A 20,297-nucleotide genomic window follows, 5' to 3' on the forward strand; every position below is an offset into this window, starting at 1 on the left:
TTTATAATCCATCTATTTATATATGAAAAAAAATATATGGAATTAATATCCAAAATAAATAATAGAAATATATATTAAGTGAAAATTAATACCACTATATTTAATATACATTCATGCAAACTTAGACATTTCTTTTTCAAATCCCCAAAATACAAACATAAAATATAAAATAATTTTTGAGCGATTAAAATGATAACAATAGATATTAAGTGTGAGATATATTTTATATATAAATGTGGTTGCATCTAGCATATCTATCACACTCTGCTACATATATAAAATAATATACGTAATAGTAGACGAAATTCAATATAGTTATTCAACATATATAGTATAATTCTTCATATAGTATAATATAATTATTATTTTTTGCAAATATCTCAAAACTAAGGCCGATCGATAATTATGTGCAAAAAAAGAAATTGCTTAAAATGATTTATAATATTTATAATTTTATAATATTAATTTATAATATTTATATATTATTAATTATAATCATCATAATTTCAAACTAAGATTAATGAAGAGCTATTAATGAAGCTATTCGGTAGATTGATTAACAAGATATTTTTAATTAGTAAATTAAACAAATGCATAAATATGTACTATGCAATTTTTTTTTACAAATTTTTTCAAAGAAATAAAATTCCTATATCTTCTTTTAAAAATTCATACATCTTTCAATATTTTATGTTATAATTTGCGAACTATAAGAAATAAAGAAAAGATTTTTAAACAAAAATTATTTCTTTTAATGAGGAATATCATTTAATAAAAAATTTATCAATTGTTTATCAAATGTAATTAGAAAAAAATTATAAATAAAAATTTTACAATTTTTTTTAATTTTTTTATATGAAAATTTAATTAATAAATTAATTTAATTATAAAACTTAATCAAAATCAATTTTAATAATTATAAAATAGCATAAAAAATTTTGTTTTGTTACAAATATAAATATATCTACAAAAATATCCGGAAATAATATATGGGAATATACGTTAACTAAAAATTTCTGAATTTTTTAATTTCAAACAACATTTATAAAAATATTTATTATAGCTTTGTCAACGAATTTTTAAAAAATACATAGGAAATAATGGAGCGCATAAGCTAATCAAGATGCAATGATAACATTGATTACATGCCGTCGAACAATAAATAAATTTAAGTAATATTTATCAAAATATGTTAAATGTTATAATTTATTGTAATATAATTCGATATAATTTTTATCCATAAAAAAATATTTGTTATATTCAAATATTTTTTACATGTTTTTAAAGTTTCAAAATTGTTTAAATTTACGATTTGAGAATTTTTTCTTAAGATTTTAATCAATACTTCAAAAATTAATAAATATTTGAAACTAAAATATTTAAAATTCCATTCTCTTCTTCTTAATTTCATCAGTCTGGAAGATATTTACAATATTATATTGTTGATAAATGGAATGCGGATTTTATTTAGTTAAATGAAACAATCTACGCGAACAAAAATATAATCGACTTACATATATATTTATAATAGGTTAAATTTATATCTATAATTAGTGCTTATTTATTATAATTTATAATATCAAATTTAAATAACCGGTTATTCTCCTACCAAACAGGTTTTGTACTATCAAATTTTTATATATTCAATTCATATTTATATAACATATTTATATAATATTCGTTCACAGCAAATTTATATCAGGTGGACAATAATCTATATTCATTTCTTCAAACAAACTTATAGATGCTTATTTAGTTATATAATTATTTATAGTTATTTTTTAATATTTTATATCATAGTTACTTTTATTAATTAAATAATATTTTATATTAATTATAGTTTAAATGACTTTAAATTATTTTATTACAATGCTACGTTCTTCATTAAATCGAAACTGGCAACAAATTAATCGTAATTTCGGAAATAATACAAAAATAAAATGTAAACGATTAGAAGAAAAAGTAGCAATTGTTACGGCATCAACAAGTGGGTAAGTAATATTTACTTTTATTTAAAAAATTAAATATAATTTTCTTATCATTATTAAAAAATATAATAATTTTCTTATCATAAAAATTATATATTCTAATTTTTTTTTCTTTTTTTTTTTTTTCATTAAATCAATCGAATGTAAACAATATATATAATTTAGTATATTGTTATATGCATTACTATAATACATAATACCTCTAAAGGATCGATTTTAAACATAAAAGTATATAAAATTTTTTTTTCTTAAGTTATAAGCCATTTTGATTAATAATTATCAGTATCAAAATCACATTATCTAATCAGGATTCTTAAAAAAAAAAATTTAAAAAAAATGTAAGTAATATGTTACTAAAATATTATCATTTTATAAATAATATCATTTTAGAAACATGAAATAAAAATTAAATTTTTACACGTTCGTTTATTCGATTTCTAGAATTAATCCTTCAAAGATATTGAAAATATTATAAATTTAATTATTAAATTGAAATTTAATAATTAAATTATTTAATAAATTATTTTTAATAATTATTTTCATTTGTTGTAGTATTGGTTTTGCAATAGCAAAACGTTTAGCTGAAGAAGGTGCTAAAGTAGTAATTAGTAGCCGTAAAGAATCAAATGTACAACAAGCTTTAAAGCAACTTAAATCTAAAGGTTTAAATGTTTATGGTACTATATGTCATGTTGGCAAAAATGAAGATAGAAAATCTCTTTTTGAAAGAGTAAATTTATTTATTTAAATATTTTAAAATTTTATATCAATATTTTGTAATTTTATAATTTCATATTCTACTTTTTTGCAAAAAGAAAATTTAATAATAATATTTTAGATTATATAATTTATTAATTATATAATAATAATATTCTAGACTATACAAGAATTTGGTAGTTTAGACATTTTAATATTAAGTGCTGGCACAAATCCAAATCCATGTACTCTTTTTGATACATCAGAATCATTATGGGATAAAATTTTTGATATAAATCTTAAAAGTACATTTCTCTTAATGAAAGATTCTTTACCATTTTTGAGAAAAAGCAAATCAGCATCAATAATACTTTTATCTTCAATAGCAGCATATGCACCATTGGAAGTAAGTAACTATACTATATATAAATATAATACATCTTTTATTTTATATAATTTCTTATTTTATACATTAATATAATTTTTATATATAATAAATTATTATACATAAGATATATACATAGATATAAGATATATATATTATTTATTCATATAAAAATACATATGAAAATTAATATTAAAGTTGTTAGGTGCATATGCCATTAGCAAAACAGCTTTATTAGGACTTACACAAATGGCTTCTACAAGTCTTGTATCTGAAGGAATTAGAGTCAATTGCATAGCTCCTGGTATTATAAATACTAAATTTTCAAAAATAGTATGTATATTCATATTTTTTTCTATAAATATTGTATTATTTAATAACATTAATATATAATATACTTTATAGCTTCGTGAAGGTGACTTAAAAGAAATATTATTATCAAAAATACCAATGCAAAAATATGGTAGTGTAGATGATGTAGCAGGAATTGCTGCATTTTTAGCAAGTGATGATGCTTTATATGTTAGTGGTGAAACTATTATTGCTGCTGGTGGATTCACATGTAGACTTTAAGTATGTTTTATATTGTTTGATACATCATAAAAATTATTTGGTAATGAAATTAAAAGTTAATTATAAGCTAGAAATACATATTAATATTTTTAATGAAATTTTGTAATTTAAATATATTATATTTATTAATATGTATTACAAATATAAAAGATAACTAATAAAAATATAAAATGAAAGATATGTTATCGTAATATAATTTAACAATATTTTTTTTTTGAAGTATATTAACTTTAGAATATATTTAGATGTAAGATAATTTTTATATTTTATAATTGCATAATATAATTACAATAAAGAATTATTATAATAAAAAAAATGAAATTATTTATTTTAAATTACAATTATAATGATTATAAGATTATATTATTTATATTATTATTTTATATTAATAAAATTAAATTTATTTATATTATTATTTATATTGAAATTTTTTTAAATTTCTTTATAATTGAAATTCTATTTATTTATTAAGAAAATATATAAAAAATCATGAAAATATTTATTATAATTATATATGTATATAATTTTAAAATAATTAGATTTGAGAATCTTCTATTTTGTATTCTTTATCTTCATTAAAATAAATTTTTAGAAACCGAATATAATTTCATGAAATTTTTCGATTTTATTTGTAGCACGAATTTGACGATACTGATTTTTTTCTTTAAGACTACTATTAAGTACATATTTATAATATAATTGTAAAAAAAAAAAACTTTTGTAAAAACACTGACAAATATATAAATTATAGACGTTATATAAAGAGTCAAAAATCAAGAATCATCAAAATAAATACAAATAATAATTTCGCAAATAATATAGAACTCACATTATTTTCTATCTTTATTTAATGAAATTAATTCATTAAATCAAAAAAATTGATTGAAAAATATTCCATGAAAAAAATTTAATAAAAATAATTGATAAAAAATAAATTATAATTTTAATTCTTTTATAATTCTTGGTTCACTCTATATGATACATATTGAATGAAAATGGTAGTTATTGGCTATTGGTAATGGCAGATAAAAATATGGTTCAAAACGCAGTAAAACCAAAAGAAAATCATGAAGGTGATGAAAATGGATGGGAAGAAAATGAAGAAAATTGCAATGATGCTGGTAAATAAAGTATTTTTGCATAAAAAAATATATAACATAGAAAAAATGTTTTATTAAATATTTCAATTTTTTTTTGTACATTTTTAATATATTTAGTTTATGTTTTATATTTTTATATTAAAAAAAATATATATAAATATAATTTTATTAATTGAAATATAAATATTTTAATATTATAATTTTAGAATTTGAAGCTATAAATGCTCAACTAGATCAGCTTAATTCAGTATTGGATAACCTCGAACAAAAAAATGACGATATTCGTGCAGAATTGATTCAATTATTACAATCTAATCGTGAAGCAAGAAAACAATTTCAAGAATTTCAGAGTTCTGTAAAACCAAATTTATAATATTTTATTTTGGACGGGTATATAATTTATACTCTATTTACATATTTTTCTATCAATATATTATATTAATATACTTTATTAATATTTTTATGCTATAATTTAAAATATTAAAATTTTTATAATATTTTAAATTATAATAAAATTTAAAAAATTTTTTATTATTTCAGATAATGATAATATATTGTAAATATATTAAATAATAAAACAATATAATAGTACATATCTATTGTATAATATATATAAAAATATATATATAATAGTAAAATGTGCCAATATTTAAAAATGGAACATTCCTATTAATATTTATATGTAAATTTTCTTATAAAATATACATTAATATTTATTATGTATATATTATATATATATATATAATATATAGTTTAAATTATATATTTATTATAATTTAATTATATTAATATTAGAATTCTATAAAAATTTCTAAATCAAAATTTTGAATTAGAAATATATTAGGTTCATTTGACTAAATATATAATAATAATAATATATAATCATAAATATATAATCATAAATGATGAAGTAAAATCTCATATTTTATTGTCATTTAATTCAATATTAGTTTGATATAGTATTACATTTTTGAGCAATTTCTTGTTTTAATAATATCATTTCAAAATTACATAATATACATAATATAAAATATATAATATAAAAAATTATTTTTTTTTTATTTCTGTATTTAATATCATTTATAAATTTATACTAAATATAGATTTATCTATTTGATTTGATCTATTTTTCATAAAAAATATTCAATTATATTATTGATATTATATTATTGTTAAACAATATCTATACATATATGTAAAATATAAAATTTTAGACATGTATTCCATAATAAATGTCCTTTTTTTGTTATTATTAAAAACATATGCTATAATTTAAAATACTTTTTATCCATATAAAATTCTATTTAAAATGTAACATTTTCTTGTATTAATATAAATGAATAAAAGTATGAAAAAAAGATAAATAAAAATAAATAAAAAGAATGAATATTATCTGTCCTTTCCTATAATGTAAAAGTTTTAAGTTACAACAAATTTAAAATATATTTTTATAGCTAATATTATATTTGTTAATGGATTTAGAATTAGAATATTCTGATACAATTTTATTTAAAGCATCTTGTATCGTACAAACACATTTGTATCATATTCATATCCAAATTTATCAATATCATGATATTAATTTTAAATTAAGATCTATTTTTTCCTAACATTTTAAATACAAAATAAAATTGCATCTTAAAAAAATAAAAAATATAAAAAAATTAATATTTTATCAAATTTAAACATATCTTAAGTAATTAAAACTTATATCTGTTATATTAGAAACATTTAAAGATTTTAAATATATTTTTATTGTTTACAGTCATGTTATTATTAATATAAATAATTATTTTAATTTGAATTTTCTTTTGTTTATGAACAACAAATAACATTATTAATACAATATCTATATTAGTATCATAATTAATAATAATTTATTTTCTATCATTTTAACTTAAATTATTATTTTATATTATTTTATAGAATTTATTAACTTATTATTATATAATTTATTAATATACTATTTTTATACTTATTATATTAAATATGTATATTAAATTAGATTATTACAAATATATATATATATAAATAATGCCTTTTTTTTAAATAAAAAAAATGAATTATTCTTAATTATTTAGTAATTTATTAATATTAAAATTAATTAATATTTATTAATTTTAATTAATGTGTTTTAATTAGCATTACATGAATAATTATACATATAAAATAATAAAGAGATACAGAAATTATAAAGATTATATGTTTCATCACATAAATCTGAAATATTTTTATATATTTGTTATAAACCTGCAAAATGTAGAATTATAAATAATTGTACATGAATTTACATTATTAGATATGAATGAATATATCAGTATTATGTTTATTTACTATACATATATATAGTTATATTAAAGCTTTATAAGTTATATAAAGTTCTATGTTAAAATTCTTATAATAAAATATTAAAATAATGCAGATATAAAAATAGTTTAAATTGTAATTTTGAACGAGATAAATTTTAATTATTAAAATTATATTAATTCTTTAATTCTAAATTATAAATGGATTACATTAGTAAATATTTCTAATGTTTTTTTTTAAATAAATATTAAGTATAGATTTTAAAAATAGTATCTCAAACTGCAACAGATGGCGCTATTTTAAAGCAAAAAAGTATGGTATAAGAAAGAGGAATAATAAGGCGACGAACATTCTAAACAACTATAAATGGTAATTATATCGTTGATCTTTTTTTTTATGAAGATGAAATAATTATTAATAAATTGGCAAGACAATATTATAAAACAATATTAAATAAGATATTAAAATGGATGAGGCGAAGTTTTTAAAACGGTAAGTATTTTATTATGTCATTATCTTATTAATTATGTATTATAATTTATAATTATTTTAATAATATTCTATAATATTTTAATAATAAAATAAATTTCATACATTTAAATTTTTGTTTATTTATGTTTATGATATTTTATATCTCTTTTTTAACTGATAATAATTAATTTAATAAATAAATTTTTTGTTCTTAGAAAAGTAAGATCCGGTACTTTAGATGTACATCCAACTGAAAAAGCTTTAGTAGTAAACTATGATGTTGAAGCATTAATCTTGGGTGAATTAGGAGATCCAATGTTAGGAGATCGTAAAGTAGGATTTATTTTTGATATTCATTATTGATTATTATACTAATAGTCTATTATACTAATTATGAGTATTATTGATTATTACATTGATAGTGTAAATGAAATCTGTTTATAGGAATGTCAAAAAATAATTCGACTAAAAAGCTTAAATGCAGATACAAATGTATCACTTTTAGCTAAAGAAGTGATAGAAAAATGTTCTTTAATACATGAATCAAAACTTCGTGAAGTAGAACAATTGATTTATTATCTTCAAAATCGTAAAACAAGTGATAGTTGTACAAGTAAATAATATATATATAAAAAAAAATTATTGTGGATATATTAATTATTCTTTTCAATACATATAGATTTTATTTTAGGCAATGATAATACTCAACCTTCAAGACCAACATCATCAAATTCAATATCTATGGACAATGGTGAAATAGAACGTGCTGTTATTAGTAATGTTGATAATTATATTGAATTGTTATATGAAGAAATACCAGGCAAAATCAAAGGTTCATCACTAATCTTACAATTAGCAAGAGTACCTGATAATCTTCATGAATTAACAAAAAATGGTAATAAATATTATTATATAATATGTAACAGGATATTGATTACTTTGTATATATTTATTTCATCATAAATAATTAATATTTATTTTTTTTTAGAATCTTTATTAAGTGCTTTAGCCAGAGTTTTAAGAGAAGATTGGAGGCGTAGTATAGAATTATCTACAAATATTATATATATTTTTTTTTGTTTCTCAACATATAGTCAATTTCACAATATTGTTCTTGAATATAGAGTAAGTACTATAAAATTAAATAAAATAAATAAAATTGAAAAAAATATTTGAATATATGATATATATAATAATTATAATATAAATATATATAATTATATATATAATATAATTAATTATAAATAATAATATATAATATAATATATAATACATATATAATTAATTATTTTACATTTAGATTGGATCTTTATGTATGGATATAATTGATTTTGAATTATGTCGATATGATCAATGGAAAGAAGATATGGAAAAACGTAGACGTCATTTTGAAAATACTACAGGATTAACATTTTTTTCAAATACAAATGATAATTGTGACAAGAAAATAAAAATTGCTGATGATATTTGGAATACAGATGGTCCTTTAGATTATGAAATTAAAAAAAAATCTAATGAAATAACTATTACTGTAACTGAGAATGATGTAAAAAAATTAAAAGAAGAACTTGAAAAAAATAGAAAAAAATTTAAAAGTTTAATAAAAAAGCAAGAACAATTATTACGAGGTTAGTAATTTTATATTTTATTGTTATTAATATGCCTTAATCATTATTATTAATATGCTTTAATCATTATATAAAAATTTATGTTATAGTTGCATTTTATTTATTGTTAAATATTGCTGAAAATATGGAAGTTGAAAGAAAAATGCGTAAGAAAAACGTAATTGGAATGCTCATCAAAACATTAGACAGAACAAATATTGATTTATTAATACTTGTCATTGCATTTCTAAAAAAATTATCAATATTTCGTGAGAATAAAGATCTCATGGTGAAGTTCCCTATCTAAAACATATAAAAAATATATATATATATATATATATATATATATATATATATTTATTTATAATTTATATATGATTTTTTTAGGCTGAGGAAAGTATTATTGAAAAAATACCAAGACTTCTTCAAAGTAATAATGCAGATCTTATTCTTAGCACTTTAAAATTATTATTTAATCTTTCTTTTGATGCAAAACTTAGAGCTAAAATGATAAGAGTTGGATTATTACCGAAATTAATTAAATTACTTGGTCAAAGTGATATTAAAAATAAAACAACTATTTTGGGTTTATTATATCATGCTAGTATGGATGACAAAGTAAAAACTATGTTTATGAATACAGAATGCATCCAAATGGTAAGTAATAAAATAATTTATATAATTATAAATAATATTTGTTAAATTATAAATAATTTACATAAATAATATGTAATGTTTAAATATTAAAATGGTTAAATATTGTCAAGATAACAAATATGATTGTAAATTCTGAAGATGATCAACCAAAATTAGAATTAATAGCACTTGGTATAAATTTGGCAATTAATAATAAAAATGCACAACTTATGATAGAAAGTAATCGTTTGCAAGGTCTTATAAAAAAAGCATTTCGAATTCAAGATCCTTTAATAATGAAAATGATTCGAAATATTTCTCAACATGATTTAGCAAAAGAAAACTTTGTTGTAAGTAATTAATTAAAATAATATATAAAATTATTTTTTTAATAACAATATTAAAAAATTATTTTTAATTATTGTTAGGAATTTGTGGGTGATTTTGCTATGGCTTTAAATCAATCAGATTCTCAAGATTTTGTGCTTGAAGTTATAGGTGTATTAGGCAATTTAGAATTACATGACTTAGATTATTCACAAATACTTCATCGATGTGATTTAATACCATGGATACGTAATAATCTTGTTCCAGGTTAAACATTTTTATTATATTTAAATATAAAATTTATTTTCTTTTTACACAATTCTTTTTCATCTAGGTAAAGCACCAGATGATTTAGTACTTGAAATTGTAATATTTTTGGGTACTGCAGCATTTGATGAAGACTGTGCACGCTTATTATGCAAAGCTGATATATTGCTATCTCTTATTGAACTTCTTAAAGGTTTGTATATTATAAAAAATATTAATATTATTTTCTAATAATTTTAATAATTTTTGTAGCAAAGCAAGAGGATGATGAAATAGTTTTACAAATAATTTATGTTTTTTATCAAATATCTAAACATGATTCAACAAGAGATTATTTAATACGCGAGACTGGTAATGGTAATAATCAATTTTTATGCTTTATTAATAAAATATAATGTATCTAAAATGCATACAAAATAAAAAATTTTTCATGTTTTATGTTTTTAAAATATTTTTATTATTTACAGAAGCACCTGGATATCTAATAGATCTTATGCATGATAAAAATGCAGCAATTAGAAAAGTATGTGATGCATGTTTAGATGTAATAGCCGTAAGTATATTTTTAAAATAATCTTATTGAACAATTATTTTACATTATTTTAAATAATAAATAAATTTATTTTATAAATTTTTATATTAGATATGTGATAAAAATTGGGCAGCTCGCATAAAAGTAGAAAAGTTTAGATCACATAATCAGCAATGGTTGGAAATGGTAGAATCTATAACAAATGATAGTAATAATCATTTATTACCAGAAGAAGATGATAATCTTTCACCATTTATGAATAGTGATCTTTTAAAACATACAATGCTCTTTCCTTCTGGTAAATTATTTTTATATTGTTATATTTATTTTATTTTACATATTTTACTCAAAAAATGATCTGAAATCTTGCTGATTATAAATTTAACAGGCAATGTGACATCATTTAATGTAGATGATCGATTTTCTATCATGAAAAATTCTTCAGAATCTTCTGAAAATCAAAGTCGTCCAGTTAGTAGGTAAGTAGTAGATAAGTTTTATGTATATCTACATTTGTTTGAAAATCATTAATATTAATAATAATTCCAAATCAAATAATATTATTATATATTTTATTTTACTATATATATTTTAGGTATAAAGATTTTGATGATATAGGTGAATTTATGGCACGTTCTAAGTCTCGTATGTCTGTTAGTTCTGGTATTGATGATTTTTATTATAATTCCAAAGTTAAATTTCCAGAATCAGACAGTTCACATGTATTAATATAAAAGCTAATACAAAAGGTATTTAAATATATAAATATAATATTATATAGAATTATAATTGTATATAATTTATATATAAAAATATATTAAAATACGATATCTATTATCATAATTATTTTATTGATAAAATTTTATTATTTTAATAAAGCAAATTTTAATATAATAATTTAATTTAATTAAGTTTTTCATTTTAGGTAATGCACTATGCACAATTAGGACAGCAAAATTAATGCATGTAATAACTTTTACATTATTTATTATATATATATTTATCTATGGAAAAAAAATATTAGAAAGCTTTAAAATATGTGTATGTGATGAATTATTTTGATCTTATAATATATATTTTTTTTTATAAATTATTTTAATTTACATATATAAAAATTTCGTTTAAACTAATTTTTCTAGTCTTATTAATTAATTAATATAATTAATAGTATGATATATATATATACAATATACAAAATGGTAAAAAAGAAGGTTTATAATTTTTAAGTAGATAGATTCATCAAATAAAAAAAAGTTCTAAAAAACATGAATTAAAAAATTAATATTTTAAAATTATTAAACAATTTTTATTTTTATTAAAGTAATTTATTTATTGTTGGAATAATTTTCTGATGCGAAAATGTCAAGTATATATATAGAACTAAAAGAAATCAATAGAAAAGTTTCTGCAACTAGAAGAAACAATAAAATAATCCATTATTTATAGGCAGCTAATTTTTCGAAATAAGTTTAATTGCTTTAATTGAAGAAAAAATTATTTATAATTTTGAAAATATTAATTTTTGAAAATTATAATTTTGAAAATAATTATATATATATATATATATTAGAATTTTTGCTTTATTTTATTTAGTAAAAGTTATGAATCCTCTTTTTTTATCATTATATTATATTATATTTATATGTAATTTTACTATATAATAATAGTTCTAGTATAATATGGTATTATACTGAATTTTATTTAGTAAAAGTTGTAAATCCTCTTTTTTTATTATTATATTATATTATATTTATATGTAATTGTAATATATAATAATAGTTCTAGTATATAATATATAATATGGTACATTGAAAAATGTTTCTTATAGCATTTATGATAGTATTTAATAACAAAAGAATTGATAAACAGCAAAAAGAAACAAAAAAATATAAAACTCATAGCCAAATTAATAATTTATAAAAATTTATTTTATACTAAGCTAGTTTATAAAATTAAATTTTTATTCATTTAATTATCTCACAGTTTTTTATTTTAAATTTTTAAGTATTAATAAATTGATGTAAAGCAATATTATGTTAAAAAATAATATATTTTTATACATTTTTCATTTTATACATCTTAATATACGATTTATAAATTATTAAATATATTTTACTTTTTTTATAAAACTAACATTAATATTTATCATCAATTATAATAAAATTTATAATTATTGAAAAATCCTTGGCTTATTATTTGAACTTAAACTTTTATAAATAATAGAATGAGCAGCTGGTCTAAATACAATAGTGTAACTATTGTCACCATCAGTATAAAATGTATGTTCTTTTAGATCCCAACTAACAGGGCTATCTAGAAATCCTTGAACATGTAAAGCAATCCATGGTAAAGTATTTTTTGTTGATATATATTCATTCATAGCATTGTATAAATTTTTTATCTGATTTCTTGTGAAAAAACCAGTCCATTGTAAATGTTGTATTTGACCAACATTCATAGATGGAAGTGGACATTTATATGTATTTACATAATCATTTTCTACATTATTTTTTCTTAAAAAAAAAGAAAAAATTAAATTATTATTATTATTATATTACAAGATTAAATTAATATATTATATTAATAAATTAAGTTATTATTTAGATTGATATTTATATCATACATACAAATCACCACATATAATAAAAACTCCAAGCCATTCAAAAAATTTATCATTATTGGATTCATTAGAAATTATTGGTATTGATAAAGAATATTCAGTTCTTTGTAAAAAAACTTGTTGACAAAGAAATACGCTATATTTACGTTTGTGAAACCATGCTGCCACAGATGATGGACACACATTTTCTTCTAAAAATATATAAATAAAATAAAATTTCATAGAAATAAATAAGATAAAAAATAATGAAAAATTTACCTGATGGATTCCATGAAATAATTATATTGAATTTTTTATCAAAATGTTTCTTCAATGATGTTTGAACATGTTCATAATTTTTTTTACCAAATGTAAAATTTTCAGATTTCAAGTCGATTATCGTGACTTTGATTTACATTACCAATAAAAAAATAAATAAAAATATATATATATAAAAATAAAGAATATTAATAAATTTAAATCTAAATTATTAAAAATTGTAATCAATATTTTTTTTTATTAAAAACTAACAAATATATTAAATACATATCAATATTATTCATAATAATATTATAATCTCATTTTTATATATTTATAATTATATTTTTATATAATTATATATCATTTTATTTCCTTTAATTATATAATATATATTTTCATAAAAATCATATATATATATATTATATAAAATATATGATTTTTAGTTAAATTTATTATGCAAAAGATAAACTTGGACTTGTATCCAAATTTATATTAGTATTTTTTAACTCTTTTCTAAAATTGTTTAATTCTATAGGAGATATTCCTTGCCAATTTTCTAGTTCTGATAGACGATATAAATTATCACAATAATGCATTAATAACTGTACAGTATTCATTGATAAATCATGGCTATATAATATTTTGAGCTCTTCTAATTTACGCATTGAATTTTGTGAAAATATTCTTCTTATTGTTTCATCTCCAATACCAGTTGATGAACCCAACTGAATAAATTTAATGTTTTTACAATGAGAAAGTAAAAACTCTAGATGCATATTTGTACATTCTACAACACATTTGATTCTTTCTAAATACTGAAATGGCGGGATTGTAAATTGTTGTGGATGATTTGGTATTTGCTCTAAGAATTCACAATTATAAAAAACTAGATTTTTTATATCTGGACAATGTTGACTTATAGATATAAGTGCATTCAAGTCAATTCCATCTACATGTTCCAAATGTAAACTTGTAATTGTAGTACCTTTTATTTCTAGTAGTGTTTTTATTCCATGAATATAGAAATCACAAGACAAAAGTTTTAATTCTTTTAAATAATTGAGAGTAGCTAAGATTGTAAAATCCATAATTCTATCATCACGTAATATACAAAGACTTGTTATATATGGACACATATCAATTAAAAGATATAAATGTTCCACACTGAAATTTCGACTCTCAAATATTCTTATATAAAAAGAAGTTGTAATATCTTTTTGATGAATATGTTCCAAAACATATCCAAATTCATCACATCTACCAATATCTTCAATATTTAAATGTTTTAGAAAGAGATTTGCATAACCAGATATAGTCATAGAAGTTTTACATAATTTAATTTGTTTTAAATATTTGCATGACAATAAAGGCTGAACACTGCGTTCTGTTACTGATCTAGATGCAGTTACATCTAACTTTTGTAATTTTTTACAGTTTTGAGCTAAAGCTGTTATAATATTATCCGTGCAATCAAAGCATAAAATAAAACATATTAAATTTGGCATAGCAGTTACGCCACTAATAATAATTTTTTCAATATCAGATGTTCTCCAACCTGCTGATCCTGAACCTAAATCTAAAACTTTGAGTCCAATCATATCAGGTAATTTAGTATAAAGAATATGGCGCATAATCTTAGGCCAAGCAGAAAATTCAATTTTTTTTAAATGTGTATCTATAACCACTTCTGTTAAATGAAGAGCAATAGTCATTTCTGACAAAAAGGTTGTAGTTAAAGCATAATCATTATATGTACCTTTAGTTTCTTTAATTAAATTAACAACAGCAGTTAATACTGTTTTAAACATTTTATCATATAAATGTTGAGGAACATTATAACTTAATAAACGTTTCATAAATTCTAACATTGATTGTAATTTAATATGTCCATACGTTGGATTAGTTTTAGAAATCATATAAATGTATTTTGTCAAATATTTACCAAAAACAATTACAAATTCTCCAATAGAATATAATGCTAGATCCACTAGCGTATGTACCTGGTGTTTTCTTGGCATTTTGAAGCATTACTTTTTCTTTTAGAACTTACCATAACGTGTATTCATTTTACGATCAAAAAAAGAAATTTTGCCTTCTAATCCCAATTTTTGAAAATCTTCTGTTAATAATGATAATATTAAATGTCCAGATGGAGTAATAGCAACTGAATTGTCTAAATCTATTTTATTTTCTATCGTTAAAAGTGTTAATTCTCCTGAAAAATTTATAAAAATGTATGTAATATGATAATATATTTGTTTCTTTTAAATAAGATTTTAAATTTAATTCTTAAATAATCAATAAATATGACGAAATATTAATATACATCACTTACCTTTCTTCACAAATGCTTCTATAAATTCTTTATTTATTAATTCAGATACATTTAAATTATTAATTCGATAATAATCACTATCTTCAAAAATACAAGTTCGCAATTCATTCGGAATTCTGACTGTATCAGGAAGTATCAAGGATATCTGGCACAAAACCAATAAAATTGTAAATTACGTAAAAATTTCTTAAAGCATTATCTTCATGAAATTAAAATTATTTAAAATTAATTCTTTACATACAGAATGGTTAAAATAATGTGATTTGATTATGTTCGGTATATCAGTTTTCTTGTAATCTTTTTCTTCAGTCGAAAAATAATGTTGAGGTGGTTTGAAATTCCATATTTCTGGATTAAGCATTTTAATAATGAATATTATTTAAAAGATATAAATATTTTTATTCTTATAATGTTTTTATATTATATTCTTATAATGTATCATACAACATATAATGGTATGATATGATTGATTATATAGATGCAATATTATTAATTGTATATGTATTACATATATTTTATTTCTTTGATTGATTTATACAAAATGCATAATAATATAATTACAACGATTAAAAGTTTGAAATGAATTAAATCAATAATCAATTGGAACAAAAATAATTCATTAAAATTAATAATATTCAGTACTGGCACTACTAAAAAAAAATTTTATCAATCAACTTAGTAATTTTGAAAATATTATTTAATGGATTTATTTTAAATTTAATTAATATTTTTATTAATCTATTGTAAATTTATATATTATCTAATAAATATATATTTACTAAGAATAATAATATATTATATTTAAATATTAATATAAATATTTATAATATTTAATTATGTTGTATATATTAGTACTTTTCAAAATTGTAAGGATATATTAAACTATTTTATCATAAAATAATTTTTATGTATCATATAATTTTATTTAATTATCGATTACAATAAAAACATATATTACTCCAAAAACAAATTCGTGAGCCTCGGTAGCGCAGTAGGCAGCGCGTAAGTCTCATAATCTTAAGGTCGTGAGTTCGATCCTCACCCGGGGCAACTTAAATTTTTATTACGTAAATAATTATTGTATAAATAATAAATACTAATATTGAATGTATATATTTTCGTTTATTAAGTTTTATTATTATATTATTAATGTTTATAATTTATTAATACTCCGCGCCTTTTTCGCTCGGACGAACCAACAACTCCAAACAACTTCCCGCACCCGTTTGATGAATTTCTTAGCTAATTTAAAATGATTTCACATATAAATTATTAATTATTAACGTATAAAACTTTAATATTTTAATATTTTTTCTATCTTTACATATAAAGAAAGATAATTTATTGAACATTAAAAATCTATATTGTTGTGTGATATTTTAATAATAAAGCAATTACTTCTAAAGCATCTTCGGTTTGTCAGAGCAAATATCACAATAAAATATCGTTACAAAATATCTTACAATTCCAATAACGTGCTCTCATTTATTGTCTATTATTCTTATTTCTCATCTTCATACTACATCTTTATTTTTGTCACTATTTTCCTTCTCTCTATTATCAATTTCTTAATGAATAGAAATAATTTCATTATTTAATAACGAAAAATTCATCTTGAACTAATATTCCAATAATTTGTTCTCACATTCGCAGTCTATTATTCTTATTTTTCATCTTCTCTTACAGCATCTCAATTTTCATTACTATTTTCTTTCTCTTTATCGTCAATTTTTTAATGAATAGAAATCATTTCGTTATTTAATAACGAAAAATTAAAGTCATTTCTATTTGAACTAATTTTATTACAGTTCCACGCTTACAAAACTCAAAAACTTTGAAAATAATATTTCTATCGCCACAAATATCAAATTCGGACTAACACCGAAGTTCGATCCGAGATCATATTCTTATTTCAGATAAAAACTATTTGATAGTATATTCTACACTTTATAAGATTATACTTAAAGAGCTTAGGAATCTATTCATGAAGTGATAATTTAAAAAAAATCAAACATAAATATTGTCGTTCGAATTGCTGCATCAATCTAAGTGATGCCAGAGAGTCACCGTTAGAGCGCAAAGGGTTAAAATATTCAATATTTAAATAAAAAAGTAAAAATATTAATAAAAATTCAATATTTATATACTTAATTTATATATTCAAAAAAAAAAATGATTTATTATATATGATTATATATTATACATATAATATTTATATTTTTTTATTATTCAAATATAAATTCAAAGATAAAATTATTTATTTTCTTTTTCTTCTAACTTCATTTGGATTTTTTTGCATCCAATATTTAACAGGATTTTTTACCCTTATGCCCAACATAGCTGATTTTGAATATACATCACGCATAACAAATGGAGAATATTCAGCTATGTTTTCATCTTGTAAAGGATTATTTTTTATGCGTGCTAATCGTGTTGGTTTTTGATCTGGAATTGGTTGATCTTCACAAAGAATGGGATTGTTTGCATGTTTGCCACCTTTTGGCATAGGTAAAGAAAACTAAAAATATAAAAAATATTTATATATCTATAGAATATGTTAATATTAATATTAATACATATAAAAATTTATCTATTAATTAACAAAATTAAGAAAAAATTAATCATACTCTTTTTCCTTTTTTTGAAATTGGTTTTTTGAAATTAATATGAATTTTTTGTTTTCCTTCTTCATTCAATGTAATTGCGACTCTTTTTAATGTTTTATTACCGCAACTAGGACAAAAAATTTTCGTCATAATACTAGTAGTTTTATAACATGCATAACATCTAAGAATGTATGTTCGCATTTGTTTAATTATTTTTCCATCTAATGCAACTACATTTAATCCTATTTGTTTTAAAACATTTTGCATAGCAAAATCCATTGTTAAACAAGCAACAATCACAGGTTTTTCTTCAAGAAAATCTGAATCAAGTTCTTTCTTTATATTATAAATATTTCCTGAAATAAAAAAAAATATTTTTTTTTATTCATATAATTATTTTTTTTATATGAAATTGTTAAAAAACATTTTACCAGGAGTAATCCAACCATTATCGTCATCATCATCATCATCATCATCATCATCATCATCATCAATATTATGTTTAATATTATTTTTATCTTGAACAACAAATCTTGTTAATTCACAAGTTAATTTTGAAAATTTGATAGATAAATTTTCTATTCTGTTTTGATCTATAACAGAATATGCTGTTTTATAATCAACACCAGTAGAAGATTCGATATAATTTGATTCAATTTCATCTTCTTTTTTTTCTTCATGATTAATATTCTTTATATTATTGGTTTCCATTTTTTCTTTATTATTTTCTTCGTCAAAAGATTTCTATATATTAAAAAATTTAATTTAATTTAATTATTATATCAATATCATTTAATAGATTTACCAATATAAAAATTATACCAATAGAAATATTTACTTTTATTTTTAATTTTTTTTCTGGAATATAAAAACCAGCTAAAGATGTACGAAAATCCACAGCTTTTTCAATATTAGAGTTTATAGTTTGTGCAATTGTTGGCTCTGTTCTTAAATGATTAATTCCCACTTTTTCTTTTTCTAACTGATATGTTAATGCAATTATTTTTATATCAGTTGCTGATAAACTAGTATAATCACCAGTTTTTTTAGCGAATTCTGTAACTATAAAAAAATATAAATAAACACAATATATTTATTAATATATATTATATATATCAAAATATTATTTAAATAAAATTAGATTTACCAAATTTAATATTTTCAGAATATGCATTTTTTATTTTTAAATCATATGGTAAGACAACTAATCTTCTTAATTGTCTTTTATTTGTAACCTCATTCACTACATCTTGTTCTGTTATTATGTTAACACCAATATCCTAAAATTGATATTTATTATTAGAATTATTACATTTATAATATTATAAAGTTATATAAAATTAATATTGTATAATATAAATAATAAATCATATTGACTTTATATTTTAAGAAATATTTCACCTGTAAAGATGCATTTCGAATGAAGGCACTTGTATCAACAATCAAATATTGTATTTTTTGAGATTCATTCATATTTAATAATTTTTAACAATATATATAAGTATATATTCATGTGTTTTAAAAGTTTAATAATTATTAATGAAATGTTTTTATGAATATCGTATATATTGTATATGTTCCATATCCAACTATATAACTAAACTTAG

The 20,297-nt window shown here is 19.2% G+C and overlaps 6 protein-coding genes and 1 non-coding gene across 11 annotated transcripts; 4 read left to right on the forward strand and 3 right to left on the reverse strand.

Moving 5' to 3' along the window:
* The first annotated feature begins 1,599 nt into the window (after positions 1–1,599).
* LOC100867485 (dehydrogenase/reductase SDR family member 4) lies at positions 1,600–3,822 on the forward strand. The gene is made up of 5 exons (XM_003695674.4): positions 1,600–1,991; positions 2,541–2,718; positions 2,866–3,090; positions 3,268–3,402; positions 3,475–3,822. The coding sequence occupies exons 1-5, from the start codon at positions 1,846–1,848 to the stop codon at positions 3,640–3,642; spliced, it is 852 nt and encodes a 283-aa protein (XP_003695722.2). The 5' UTR covers positions 1,600–1,845; the 3' UTR covers positions 3,643–3,822.
* Positions 3,823–4,250: 428 nt separating this feature from the next.
* On the forward strand, positions 4,251–6,122 carry LOC105736058 (uncharacterized). The gene is made up of 3 exons (XM_012489320.3): positions 4,251–4,763; positions 4,949–5,132; positions 5,283–6,122. Exons 1-2 carry the CDS (start codon positions 4,661–4,663, stop codon positions 5,113–5,115), a joined length of 270 nt encoding a protein of 89 aa, XP_012344774.1. The 5' UTR covers positions 4,251–4,660; the 3' UTR covers positions 5,116–5,132; positions 5,283–6,122.
* Positions 6,123–7,350: 1,228 nt separating this feature from the next.
* On the forward strand, positions 7,351–13,070 carry Kap3 (kinesin associated protein 3). Of its 4 annotated transcripts, none has more exons than XM_003695675.4 (17): positions 7,351–7,541; positions 7,736–7,853; positions 7,965–8,133; positions 8,212–8,415; positions 8,509–8,645; positions 8,821–9,148; positions 9,238–9,416; positions 9,515–9,784; positions 9,895–10,113; positions 10,192–10,357; positions 10,425–10,550; positions 10,610–10,714; positions 10,825–10,910; positions 11,001–11,187; positions 11,278–11,368; positions 11,485–11,638; positions 11,815–13,070. In XM_003695675.4, the coding sequence occupies exons 1-16, from the start codon at positions 7,516–7,518 to the stop codon at positions 11,621–11,623; spliced, it is 2,550 nt and encodes an 849-aa protein (XP_003695723.4). In that variant the 5' UTR covers positions 7,351–7,515; the 3' UTR covers positions 11,624–11,638; positions 11,815–13,070. The 4 variants fall into 4 exon arrangements, with proteins under 4 accessions (XP_003695723.4, XP_086771617.1, XP_086771618.1 ...); XM_086915491.1 differs by having other exon boundaries at positions 10,828–10,910; XM_086915492.1 differs by having other exon boundaries at positions 10,610–10,708.
* On the reverse strand, positions 12,921–16,742 carry LOC100867733 (ribonuclease P protein subunit p40). 2 transcript variants are annotated; one of them, XM_012489306.3, is made up of 6 exons: positions 16,326–16,670; positions 16,085–16,229; positions 15,800–15,964; positions 13,768–13,893; positions 13,517–13,700; positions 12,921–13,402 (listed from the first exon to the last, which is right to left on the reverse strand). In XM_012489306.3, exons 1-6 carry the CDS (start codon positions 16,443–16,445, stop codon positions 13,060–13,062), a joined length of 1,083 nt encoding a protein of 360 aa, XP_012344760.2. In that variant the 5' UTR covers positions 16,446–16,670; the 3' UTR covers positions 12,921–13,059. The 2 variants fall into 2 exon arrangements, with proteins under 2 accessions (XP_012344760.2, XP_086771627.1); XM_086915501.1 differs by lacking the exon at positions 13,768–13,893 and having other exon boundaries at positions 16,326–16,742.
* LOC116413832 (uncharacterized) lies at positions 13,979–15,800 on the reverse strand. Its single transcript, XM_031917836.2, has one exon. The coding sequence runs from the start codon at positions 15,765–15,767 to the stop codon at positions 14,202–14,204; it is 1,566 nt and encodes a 521-aa protein (XP_031773696.1). The 5' UTR covers positions 15,768–15,800; the 3' UTR covers positions 13,979–14,201.
* A 319-nt stretch (positions 16,743–17,061) lies between the features above and the next one.
* On the forward strand, positions 17,062–17,134 carry TRNAM-CAU (transfer RNA methionine (anticodon CAU)). The gene has a single exon. It is a non-coding gene; the product is annotated as a tRNA-Met (tRNA).
* Positions 17,135–18,222: 1,088 nt separating this feature from the next.
* LOC100867854 (RNA-binding protein NOB1) lies at positions 18,223–20,295 on the reverse strand. Its single transcript, XM_003695677.4, has 6 exons — positions 20,092–20,295; positions 19,838–19,970; positions 19,529–19,752; positions 19,122–19,434; positions 18,712–19,046; positions 18,223–18,602 (listed from the first exon to the last, which is right to left on the reverse strand). Exons 1-6 carry the CDS (start codon positions 20,161–20,163, stop codon positions 18,342–18,344), a joined length of 1,338 nt encoding a protein of 445 aa, XP_003695725.2. The 5' UTR covers positions 20,164–20,295; the 3' UTR covers positions 18,223–18,341.
* Positions 20,296–20,297: the final 2 nt, after the last annotated feature.

The sequence above is a fragment of the Apis florea genome, unplaced genomic scaffold (genome assembly GCF_048593485.1).
Source record: "Apis florea isolate Af1SG1 unplaced genomic scaffold, ASM4859348v1 contig_3785_pilon, whole genome shotgun sequence".
Taxonomy (NCBI): Eukaryota; Metazoa; Arthropoda; class Insecta; order Hymenoptera; family Apidae; genus Apis; species Apis florea.